This window comes from Tetranychus urticae, chromosome 3, assembly GCF_039701765.1.
Source record: "Tetranychus urticae isolate SD_2017Ah chromosome 3, NJAU_TeUrti_SD_1.0, whole genome shotgun sequence".
Lineage (NCBI taxonomy): Eukaryota > Metazoa > Arthropoda > Arachnida > Trombidiformes > Tetranychidae > Tetranychus > Tetranychus urticae.
Window position 1 is genome coordinate 14,636,565 of NC_142960.1, and position 12,616 is coordinate 14,649,180.

General features: G+C 33.8%; 1 protein-coding gene and 1 long non-coding RNA gene across 2 annotated transcripts; both read right to left on the minus strand.

The window, feature by feature from the left end:
- Positions 1 to 863: 863 nt before the first annotated feature.
- LOC112539042 (uncharacterized) lies at positions 864 to 1,894 on the minus strand. Its single transcript, XM_025161214.2, has 2 exons — positions 1,534 to 1,894; positions 864 to 1,365 (listed from the first exon to the last, which is right to left on the minus strand). Exons 1-2 carry the CDS (start codon positions 1,790 to 1,792, stop codon positions 1,190 to 1,192), a joined length of 435 nt encoding a protein of 144 aa, XP_025016982.2. The 5' UTR covers positions 1,793 to 1,894; the 3' UTR covers positions 864 to 1,189.
- A 1,837-nt stretch (positions 1,895 to 3,731) lies between these two features.
- Positions 3,732 to 5,408, minus strand: LOC112539038 (uncharacterized). Its single transcript, XR_016199591.1, has 3 exons — positions 4,951 to 5,408; positions 3,932 to 4,863; positions 3,732 to 3,794 (listed from the first exon to the last, which is right to left on the minus strand). It is a non-coding gene; the product is annotated as an uncharacterized LOC112539038 (long non-coding RNA).
- Positions 5,409 to 12,616: the final 7,208 nt, after the last annotated feature.

Below are 12,616 nucleotides of genomic sequence, written 5' to 3' on the forward strand. Positions count from 1 at the left end.
AATTATATTCATTACAGAATAAAAGTAAAAATTTAATAATTAGATCATAATTTACTCTACACAGGATCATAAGCACTATCAAGTTCACAATTTAAATTGAGTTTACATTTGGTCTTTGCCATACTTCTTGTTATGTTACCACGAATTTCAGGAATTTTTACCAAACCATTGAGCAATTTATCAGCTGACCAAACGAAAGGTACGAATGCAGTTTCAATTACCGTGCCACGGGCTAGCTTACGGGCTAGCTTAGATAGCTCAAAAACAAAGTAAAAAAATTTCCCGGGTGCAGAAAGATGCTCTGAAATGATACGTTAGACAGTTAACTATCTGGTCAATATTAGCAGTATACTCATATTAATATCAACTCACTATTCTCATCACAGAAAAATTCACAAGGCAACTTAAAAAATCGGGGTTCAACTTTATCAGTTCTTGACCATTCAGTTGTGTTATTATTATCTGGCAACGACGAGTTCACTTTTGTTACTAAAGTTGGTAATGTGGATGTAACTTGTAGAGGAATCGATGAAACAAATAAAAGTTTACTTTGGCACAAAAGACACAAAAAATAAATGAAACAACTTGGTGAATGTAACTTCATTTTTGTTGAGTGAATGGATTATTTGTATAAACTAATTTGCCGATTCAAATGTTACATAAAAATGTTTGGTAAAGTTATAAGGATAACAAGTGTTAGTAAAATAGCTTTCCATCAAAGAGGACTCTCTTTCAGATAGATTTCATTGGGTTAGCAGAACACTAATCCGGTTCCGATCATGTTATTAACAAAATATAACCTGACTTTTAAGATTCACTCACCAGGCTAAAAATTACACAAAAATCATTGAAAGATGGGAAGATTAATGAATAAGTACAATTTTTATTGAGTTATTCAAAAAGACATATAATTCGTTAGTTTAATAACAGTTTCATCAGACATCAAATAGATTTTATCAACATGTGAAAATGTGAAACAATGAAAAGTTGAATCACTGCAGAATCGGTGTTAATTTGAATATTTCATTTGACTGTCCACCGATTATCTTATTGGCCGGATAATTATTACATTTCAATAGTGGCCAGTCTTGTATTTCGACTGCACAATAGCACTGAGAAAATTGATTGATTTTGATTGGCATCAGAAGAAAAATAGTCTCATTGAGTAAATTTCATTTCGATCGTGTTATTATCTACAGATCACACAATTTTTATTTCTGTTTTCCAAATACATCCTCAAACGTGAATTAAAGTAGTCGATCGCATCTAGCTCCGGTCGATTATACTTAAGAACCTCTTCAATGATCTGTACTGGGGTCAATAAACGCAATAATATCCACGGACCATAAAACAACATCGAAAGTCCTGAAAATATAAATATTTTTATTAGAATAAGTTTGTTCAAACTTCATTTTTTCCACAGCTTCTTAAAATAAAGTCAAGAAATATTAAGAGGTGTTGTGAGTTAGTAGTATTATATAAATAGAAAAGGGTTGCGATTGACTTTTGGAGCAGAGATTTCATTGTACTTACCAAACTTCCACTGCTCTATGGCATTCCGAACTTCACGTTTTGATGAAAATGAACGTAACGATCGGGCTTCACTGAGTTGAGATGAATCGGTATTTTTGGCCTTTGAATCAACCAAAGTAACAAATTTATCTGTTTTATTAACATTTGATGAACTTGATTCTGATGATACAGATCGTGTTAACGAAACAGACCGAACTATCAAAGTACAATGGGCTAAAAACAGAACAGTTATGATGCTTATTTGCTGAGGTATCAACATTGTTGGTTGTTTGAATTTAACTGTAAGTTGAACACATGAAGATGAATCTAAACAGATGAAGAGTGATGCTTCTTGCCTACTATAAAAGCCTATTGATTATTGAGTAACATTGCCACTAAATATTGACCATAACTTGTTCAACCTGATCTGGTTCGGTCATTTTTTCCAGCTTATTTGAACTTTAGTTCCGATTCTAACTTAAAGTCAGATTTAGTTCTCATTTACGTTAAATATCAGTTCCATTGATTAATTAATGCAGAAAAAATGCAGAAAATAAAACATTTTGTTGAAGTTATATTGAAATGAATAAGAGATTGTAAGAGGTAGATTTAATGAGTTTGAAGGATGATTTATCGAACGAAATGTTAAGTTTTTAATTTGCATTTAATTTTAAATTCCAACTCAAAAATAAACTTCACTATGGAAATTAAGCAAACGTTCGAAATGGAAATTACATTCGACTACAAAGGTTAATCCCGTTCACAGCTAGAATCTAGTTCACATTTAGACTTGAACATTTCCCTTGCTTTATGGAAGAGTCGCAAACCAAGTGCATATATTGTTTCCAAACCAGTGAAAAATGTATCAGTTGACCAATTGAGAGGGCGTGAAATCGTTCCAACTACGATATTACGGGCTTTGAAGACTTGCTCAACAGCATCCCAAAAAAGCCTCTCGGAGAAAGAAATTTTATCTGTTATAATATACAAAAGACGCAACAGTTAATTATCTAGTCGATGAGAACAACATTCACGATAATTTTTCAAATATGTACTTACTTTTATCTTCACAGACAGGGCAAATAGACAAAAATCTGGGTTCAAATTTGTCAATTCTTGACCATTCAGTTGTTTTAAAATTATGTGGAATCAATGAGTTCACCTTTGTTAATAAAGTTGGTAATGCGGATGTAACTTGTAGAGGAAGCGATGAAACAAATAAAAGGTTACTTTGACACAAAAGACACAAAAAATAAACGAAACAGCTTGGTGAATGTAACTTCATATTTGCTGTGTAAAGTGAAGATTCAAGTTAACTAATTAGTTGAATTTAATAGTTGCAATTTTTGTTAAGGCTTTTGTATCATTTCCACATAAATATGAAAACTGAGTTGGGCATTTTGCTGCAAAAATAACAAGTATCTTTGAGGACTCACCTTTGACACATTAGGCCAGCTAAACAACAAATCCGGTTTAGGTCATGTTATTTACAAAATGCGACCTAGCTTATAACTAACTTACAAAGTTTTGACTTTGTCTTACCTTTGCAAAAGACGAAACATTTCAAGATCGTAAATTAAAATCAATCGAGTTAATTTAACAAAAAAACATGTTAACCTTATAACAAATGTTTCTTTATTGACATTTAAAAAAGGTTTACAGTTAAAATCTGAATCAATGAAAAGCTTAAAATATTTAATTGAAATTGATTTTGAACTTAAATTATTATTTCTGTGAGAAAAGACATTAATCATGAGGTTTTGCGTTTGTTTTAAGTCATTTTAAAAACTGGACAAAGTTGAATCATCTCCTGTATTAATGATTAGACTCTCGATTGCTTCGAATCTAAAGCACGGATACTACAAAAATGGTAAAATTACATTTGTTTCATCTTGTTTTCATTCAATGATTGAATTAAGGATACTTAATACTCCCAATATGTTGCCAAGCTTCATCAGCACGCTGACGAAAGTATTTGAATGGACCTGGACGCAATCGGGTCTCGCTCATAACACTAAGAATGATGCGCCCTCGTTTAGTTAACACCAAAAAAATCGGAGCAGCTTGTGCAACTAAAAAATAAAACAGAAGCTAGTTAAATTATATATTACATTGTATATTGTTTAGAATATTTAAACGAATATTATGAATTGGTTATAAGTAATTCGGTACGAAAAATTATCGAAAGACATTCGAAACTAAAACTTTGGAATACTTGCGTCTTTTGGAAAAGATAGCCACATTTTTCACGAATTCAAGTGTATCTTTAATCGAGCGTCTTTCTGTAGGAAAAAAAATACATTTTAAAAGTTCAATTTAACAGTGTTTTACATAAAGTCAATAAATATAAGTTTGTAAAGTAATAAGAAAATGATGTTTCACTTGATTTTTTAAAATGAAACTTGAGCACTTTACTTACTTTTAAGGGCTTCAGTCGATTGAGATAGATTGGTATTTTTGGCCTTTGGATTAACCAAAGTGACAAATTTATCTGTTTTATTAACATTCGATGAAGTTGGTTCTGATGACACAGACCGTGTTAACAAAGTAGACCAAACTATCAAAGTACAATGGCATAACATCAGAATGCTTAAAATACTTATTCTCTGAGATACTAACATTATTTAGCTGGTTATTTGTTGATAACTGTAAGTTGAACATGAAGATGGATCTAAACGGAAGAAGAGTGATGCTTCTCACTTGCCTACTATAAAAACCTATTGATTATTGAGTAACATTGCCACTAAATATTGACCATAACTTGTTCAACCTGATCTGGTTCGGTCATTTTTGTCAGCTTCTTTGAACTTTAGTTCCGATTCTAACTTAAAGTCAAATTTAGTTCTCATTTCCGTCAAATATCCGTTCCATTGTGCAATTAATACAGAAAAATGGAGAACAGAAAATTTCCCCCGAAGTCGCTTTAAGTTTAAAAGGATTCCTACCAAGCTACTTATAATACTTTTCGAGGGTAAGGAGTAAATTTAATAAATTAAAGCATGATTCATCCAACAAAATAGTTTCGTTTTTACTGTAAATTCATTGCAAATTTACACGCAAAAATGAACTATGGGAGTTAACTGAACAATCTCAGCATAAAAATTAAGAATATAATTTGCTAAAAATGTTAATCAAGTTCACAGCTGGAGTCTAGTTCACATTTAGACTTGAACATTTTCCTTGTTTTGTGGAAGAGTCTTAAAGCATTTGCCCCTATTGTTTCCAAACCATTGAAAAATGTATCAGTTGACCAATAGAAAGGACGTGAAATAGTTCCCACCACGGAATTACGGGCTTTGATGACTTTCTCAAAAACATCCCAAAAACATCTCCAGGGGAATGAAAGTTCACCTGTTATGATATACAAAAGACGAAACAGTTAATTGCCAAGTCGATGAGAACAATATACTCATGATAGTTTTCAAAATATAGACTTACCATACTCTAAACAGAACAAACAAGGAAACGCACCTCGAGGTTCAACTTTTTCAGTTCTTGGCCATTCAGTTGATCCAAAATTATCTGGAATCGATGAGTTCACATTTGTTAATAAAGTTGGTAATGTGGATGTAACTTGTAGAGGAAGCGATGAAACAAATAAAAGGTTACTTTGGCACAAAAGACACAAAAAATAAATGAAACAACTTGGTGAATGTAACTTCATTTTTGTTGAATGAAGGGATGATTCAAGCTAACTGATTAGTTGAATTTTATGGCTGAAATTTTTGTTAATTTAAGGTTTTTGTATCATTTCCAAATAAATATAAAACTGAGTTGGGCATTTTGCTGCAAGAATAACAAGTATCTTTGAGGACTCACCTTTGAAGACACATTAGGCCAGTTAAACAACAAATCCGGTTTAGATTATGTTATGAACAAAATTTGAACTGACTTTTTATTTACTAATAAATGTTCGATTTGTCTTCCGCATGCCAAAGACGAAACATTTCAAGAGCGTAAATGAAAATTATTCGAGTTAATTTAACAAGAAATAGGTAAGTTACTTTTATACCAAATGTGTCTTTATTGATGCATAAAAAAGTTTACATTCGAAAATCTGAAGCAATGAAAAGTACAAACAATTGTTTCAGTCAATTGTTTTGTTTCAATCAGAAAGGATTTAAGTTAGCATTTCTGTGAGAAAAACAATCGATAGTTTTGGGTCATCGATTATGTCTGTGTTGGACCATTTTAAGAACTGATAAAAGTTTGTTAAACCATTACATCTCGTGTATTCATGATCAGACTACATGGAGTACTCTGAAATCTCGAGTCTAAAGTACTGATGATACAATTACATTTGTTTCATCTTGCTTTCATCCAACGATTAAACTAAAGATACTTTGCAATTCCAGTGCCTGGATCAGTGAGTACAATGCTTGATTAGCACGCTGACCAAAATATTTGATTGGACCTGGACGCAATGGGTTCTTCTCAATAACTTTATCCATGATGAGCCCTGGTTTGGTAAAGAGCAATAAAAATTTAGCCATCCTAAGGACTAAAAAAATAAAATATGGAAGTTTATTAAATTATGTACATTAGAATATTTAAACGAATATTGTGAATTCGTTGAGTAATGTGTGTACAACAATTATCGATAGACGATCAAAACTAAAACTTTAGTATACTTGCGTTCTAGGGGAGCGAGCACCACATTTTTAGCGAATACAAATGCATCATCAATCGGGCGGATAACTGTAGGAAAACATACATTTTAAAAGCTTAATTTTATTTGTTTGAAAGGTTACAATTACTTAATCGTTTGAAAACGAATCACAATCAAATTTAATCACAATTAAAGATGAATTCAATTTAAACTCAGAAGATTTATTCAGCCTTCCAAATCCTGAATGTTCAGGTTCTTTTAGGATCACAGTTTCAAAACTATTGAATTAGACCAAAGTCAAACAAAAGGTAGAGTTTCTTTAAGCTAGGATTAGCGAAACCACAAACCACAAACTGGTCAAACTGGAATGTTGTCTTAGGACAGGAATGTTGAACTGGACAGTCACAAGACTTGAACTTTATTAGCTTTAGAAAGCGAGAAGAACTGTTGCAAGATTAGCTTGAAAGCTTTAGACAGAATAGTCACCAAACTGGAACCAAAATAAGCTTAACACAGAGGCTTCGATCTCGACCCAAAGTATCAAAATTATCACAATTAACTCGATAGCTTTCAGCTCTAGCATCACTTGAATTTATCAAATCAGGACAAATAGACTTAAGTCTCAAGTAGCACAATAAGGAAAATTAAGAAGCACAATTGGAAGTTTTAAAACTAGAAAATTAACTAAATTTATTTAAACATAAAACTGAATTAGATGAAGTAAAGGTTTTAGAACCATGTGAAAACTCAGAAAGAGAGATTATCACGTTAAGTAGAGTAATCAAAATTAACTAGTAAAAAGACAATTAAACTGAGAATTATTAACCCCTTATATATGTTACATAACGGAAGGAAGGAACAATAGAATTAAGGAAAAGGAAGAATTGTGTAAGCTTCAAAGCTATGGTCACCATCTCTGTGACAACAGTAAACAATCTTATGATGTCATTGTTAGGGATTAATACAAAATTACAAAAACCAATTTTTATGATTAAACCAAAATTTTAAAGAAAAGAAAGATAAAGCTTTAAAGCTAAACAAATGAATTAAATGAAATTAAACAAAATGATTAATGGGATTGTTCTTGGGTAACTCTACCCTTCACATCCCCTCCACGATGACCAAGATCCCAAAGATCAATTCCATTCATCATCGTTAGGAATATCTTGCATGGCGTCAACATAAATCACAGTTGCATCAGATGAGCTTGAACTTTGCGAAGTTTTTGAACTTTTAGATGAGTTAGACTTTTCAGAAGCATTTGAATTCCTTCTTTTAGATAAACCAGGATTGTTATCCTCCTCTGCTTCTCTCTTTGCATTTTCAATGGTTTCCGCGATAGATTCATATCTTTTGCAGTCTCGAATTGCTTTCAATTGTCGCTTGAGTCGAGCTTGAGGCGATTGCGATGGCAAAGTCTTATGACTTGTAAGAATATCCAATTTTAGTTTGCACAAATCAGCAGTAGCTTGTAGCATCTCCTTGTCAGGCAAGACACAGTTGTCACTGAATACTGGAATTGGAATTCTTTTTCGACGGTTTGCTTGATTTTTCCATTCGACTGGCCAATTACATAAACCCTTTTTAACTCCTTCTTCAAATTCGTAGAGTAGGGCTGAAGTTACTCGATTACCACAAGTACAGGGCATTTCAGCTAATTTTACCGATGTAAATCGGCTATATCTTTGCTCCTGAGAGAACTTGAGGTGTGATATTTTGTTTATGACAATTTGGGCGATACTAAATTGTCATATTTCAAGGTCAAGGTGATTCAAGGTCATTGCGTTATTTGACCTCTAACTGATATTTGGAGGTCATTTTCTAAGGCTGCAAAAATTTTCAGATTGGTTGATGCTAGTGACATGTTCACAACTTATTCTGGTCGAAAGATATGAATGTTTGCACATTGATGTGTCGATCAATTGGTTTTAAGAAAAACGCATTTATCTTTTCAACGGTTTAAGATACCAACTCGTAGTAAGCATCAACCAAACTGAAAATTTTTGCAGCCTTAGAAAATGACCTCCAAATATCAGTTAGAGGTCGAATAACGCAATGACCTTGAATCCCCTTGACCTTGAAATATGACAATTGAGTATCGCCCAAATTGTCATAAACAAAATATCACACCTCAAGTTCTCTCAGGAGCAAAGATATAGCCGATTTACATCGGTAAAATTAGCTGAAATGCCCTGTAGATGCAACATTTTCATTGTGAATACCTCCATTATTATTAGCAACGATTTCGATATCTTTCCATTGAAGAAAATAAAGTCTTAAGACTGTGAAGGTTTCAACTACCGGAGAATGAGCGGTAACAGGCAAAGTGTATCCATGAAACCAAAGGAAAGCGATAGCATTTAAATGCATAGGATGCTCGAGATACGGTGAATAATAATTGTTAACATCTCTTAGTTTAGGATGTAAAAGTCGAATCTCTGCAACAGTCATACCAAGGTTGAGCAAATGATTTATTAAGCCATATCCCACAATCTTTTTAGCGACAGCCAAATATTTAATTACTTGATCTCGTGCAGTGAGCAAGCTTCGTGCATACTTCAAGTCTTTAGGACTTAACCCGTGCCATTGGGAATCAATGTATTCAATTTCCCTGTACCTTACGAATGTCTCGTAAACCACTTGCATGTTACCGTCCATAATTACGATCCAACATGGTCTTGGTCGCATTCGTCCATTTTCCCAGACGGAAATGCAAAGCATACTAATTGAGAATATTAGTTGCTTATCAGGGCAATCAGCAGCACTGTCATTAATGACTTTTAATTGCGAATCCAACATCGCAGGCAAGTTTGCTTTTGGTCGGTTAGCAAAACTATCATTCAGATAACCACGTCTCTGCTCACGATAAAAAATAGTAGCCTCTTTCTGTGAGGGCTTCGGTGGCTTGTACATTGACCTAGGATTAGGACATGAAGGAAACTCTTTTTCCAACCAATCTTGTACATTTTCTGCTTCAGCAGGGGCCAAACGCTCGAAGGGATCAATCCTAATGAAAGGAGTATTTGAATCTTCAACATCAATACAATACAAAATATTTGTTGAAGTTGTTGAAAGAGAATCATCATCTCTCGGTTCAACATATCTGGACCATCTTTTCCAGGCTATCGAGTAATCAATTAAATATTGAGGGACTCTTGAACATCTTGTTGTCGGCCATCGTCTTGGGACGTCAGGAATTGGTTTAGTTGAACAACTAGGAAGACCAATTGATAAACAAAATTGTTCACCTTCTTCGATCGGCTCGGTTGGGTCATATTGTCTTTTGACATTGTTCCAGTAAGCAGAACCAAAACCAGATTGAGCTCTTATCAATTCAGGGTGAAACTCAGTAGGATTAACTTGATAACCCTTTACGAAAAATGCACATCCCAATGCCTTTCTATGCCAACGTTGCTCATGAGTTTGGGTCGGTTCCTTCAATTTCAAATGGGCAGGAAGAATGCTTTTGAGCGAAATCGGCTTCCTATTTAGTTCTTCACGAACTGGACCAGATACATATGACAATTGAAGTGTTTTGTCAAATTCCCAAACGACAGGGCCATTCCTACATCTTGTTAGGTGATACAAGATATGATCAATTTTAAGTTGAGCATCACAGAATTGTCTGTGACACGTAAAGGTGGCTTCTCGGTAAAACTTTTTAATCTCCTCATTTTCAACTTCGCCATACTTCAGATAGCCATTAATTTCGATTGAAACCAAACATTTTGCATTAATGCACATAAACTGGTCTGCAGCATTGACTTTAGTCAGTTCGATATCTCCAGGTAAGGACTGCAACCATCGAATACATCCCAAACAATAGATTCTGGTACAAGTTTTACAACTTTTCGGGTTAATTGCGATCTGTTCGCATAACTGGCATGTGATTAGTTCTTTTAATCTTCCTAAATCAGGATGGATAACCTGACTAGCACCTAACCCTTTCCTTAAGGAATCAAATCTTATTCCATCAAGATTGGTATCAGCGACATTGAATTGTATTTTCTCCTTGATAAAGGACTCAAACCAGGTTTTATCATCATTTGATCTCTTAATATCAGCTTCTACCCATTCTTGGGCCTTCAGGAAATACTCAACTCTGTTGTAATAAGGCAGCTCAGATTCATCGATTGGCTTTGGAGCCGGAAAAGAACAATTAAATCTACCTTGAGATGGATCTGGTGGAGGGTATGGACTTGTGTCCTTCATTCGTCGGTCAATTGAACATAAACCAAGAGCAGTAGACTCAGGCAAAGGATCTCTAATATTTCTTTGATTAAATTTATTACCTCCAAGAGTGAATGTCGGGTGAACCTTGGTTGTAGGCTGGACCTTCTCATCCCAATTTCCCCATAACGTTTCCAAACGTTCCTTTGCATTTTCCTTTCGACCATCAGATGTCGAAGCTTGATTTTCACCATCGAGAGTTACCACAGGAATTGGTGGAATTTCTTTAAGCTTTGAAGCTAACTGTTGACCAAAAACTTCGGAGGACACAATCGATCCTTCATTACAGTCGAAAGAGTCATTAGAATCTTGATTGTCGTAAGCTGTTCCAGACATGATGATTTCTCGGAAAACAAAGATTTGTTCAATTTTCAAAGGTGAAACACAATTAAGTTTTAAAACTAAGTTGAAACCAGAGTTCAAATTAACAGCACAAGAATTAGTCAGAAGACTTCCAAAGAGATGATTCAAAATGTTTCACAAAATTTCAATTTGAAGACAAGAGTCACAGTTGACTTCACAAAATGTTGATTCAATGTTAATCACAATTAGCTTGAAAAAGCTTCGCACAATTAGCTTTAATAAGCTCGATGATAAGTCTGAAGACTGAGTAAGAAGTTGAAAGACTTCAAAAAGCACAAATTCGAAAGAGAATTTCTTAACTTGATTTAAATCAAAAGGCACAAATTCTGAACAATTAAGACTTAATTTAACACAATCAGTCAAGAACTTTGATGATAATATCAGGAGAAACTCAGAATTGAATTGAAATAGTTTTAAAACTGGAAAAATTGAAATAGAATTTTCAAAGGATAATTTGACCAAAATGTCAACTTGAAACAATGGAAGTACAAGTGAAAGTGAAGACACTTCTTGTCCAAACAGTAACTCCCTCTCAACTGTAAAAGCACTTTGAGCGCGAACTAATTGGAAAGCTTCATTAGCGCTAATTTTAAATCCTTTGAAGTTTTGAAACTTAATTATCTTAATTAAGTTCACTGAGATTATCTTCTTTTTTCTGGTTGTTGGACCAACTAAATCAGCATTAATGCTTTCGATAACTTCATTATCCATAATCTCACGATTAGCAGTTTTATATCTTCTCCTCTTCTTCTTCTTTTTGCTTAATTGTTTGAATTGACTTAAGTCAACAGCTTGATCATCAAAGATAGTCGATTTTTCAGACTCGGAATCATTTGCATTTGCATTACCATTATTATTATCAGCATCTTCAGAAATGTTTGAAGTTTCAAAACTTGTTTGATTATCACTTGATTCATTTAAATCACTTGAATTTAAGTTCAATTGTTCACTTGAAACGGCACTTGAAAGTTGCTCATTAACATCTGCATCACTTATGCTATTTAACATCTCGTTTTGAAACGCTTTCAAAGAATCAGGAATAATCCCCCGATGTGGTTTAGTAAGCTCTAAATTCCATGTAAACCTTTCTTGATCCTTAGGATTAACCAGCAGAACTGAACCATATTTTACCCCTAACACCAAGTAAGGGCCCAAAAATTTTGGAACTAACTTTTTAGTTGTACCAATCGAAGGCGCACAATTCTTTATGTAACAGAAATCTCCTTTTTGATATGGATTCCTCTTCGTTGTAGACTTAAGTCTTTCTTGATAATAATTAGATTTTTTCAGCAATCTTTCTCGGGCTAATTCTCTGCATTTTTCAATTGATTGTTCAATTGTCGAAGTTTCCAAACTTAACTGCAAATCTATTGGCTTTCTCAAAAATCTTCCAAACACCAAATAAAAAGGTGAAAATCGATGAATCTTGTGAATTGAAGCATTAATTGCTATTACCGCATCTTCCAAAGATGACTTTAAATCAAGCTTGTCTTGATCACAAATTGACGTTCTCAAACGTTCAGCAATTGTTCGATTCACTCGTTCAACAGTTCCTTGACTTTGAGGATGGTAACTGTTGCTCACATCATGTTTAATTCCAATAGATTTTAAATAATCATTTACTTCCCCTGAAAGGAAGTTTCTCCCTCGATTAGTCTGAATGACTTCAGGGAAACCAAAAAGGCTGAAAAACTCGTTTAGAAACGTAATTACAGTAGATGCATGTTGGTTAGCATAAACTTTTGCATAAACAAATCTCGTTAAGGAATCAATTAAAACCAAAATTACTTTCTTTGCTCCACTTTTATAAGTAATTGGTCCTTGTGCGTCCATTTCAACACGTTCAAAAATCATTTCAGGAATAGGCTTTAAAGCCGGTTCAGCGTAGGTTACATTTGTTGA

Excerpts from the sequence above, each read along its gene's own strand:
- LOC112539042 (XM_025161214.2), bottom strand. The coding sequence starts at position 1,792 with ATGTTGATACCTCAGCAAATAAGCATCATAACTGTTCTGTTTTTAGCC. Across the intron at positions 1,366-1,533 it reads CATAGAGCAGTGGAAGTTTG|GACTTTCGATGTTGTTTTAT; the intron begins GTAAGTACAATG and ends TTATATTTTCAG.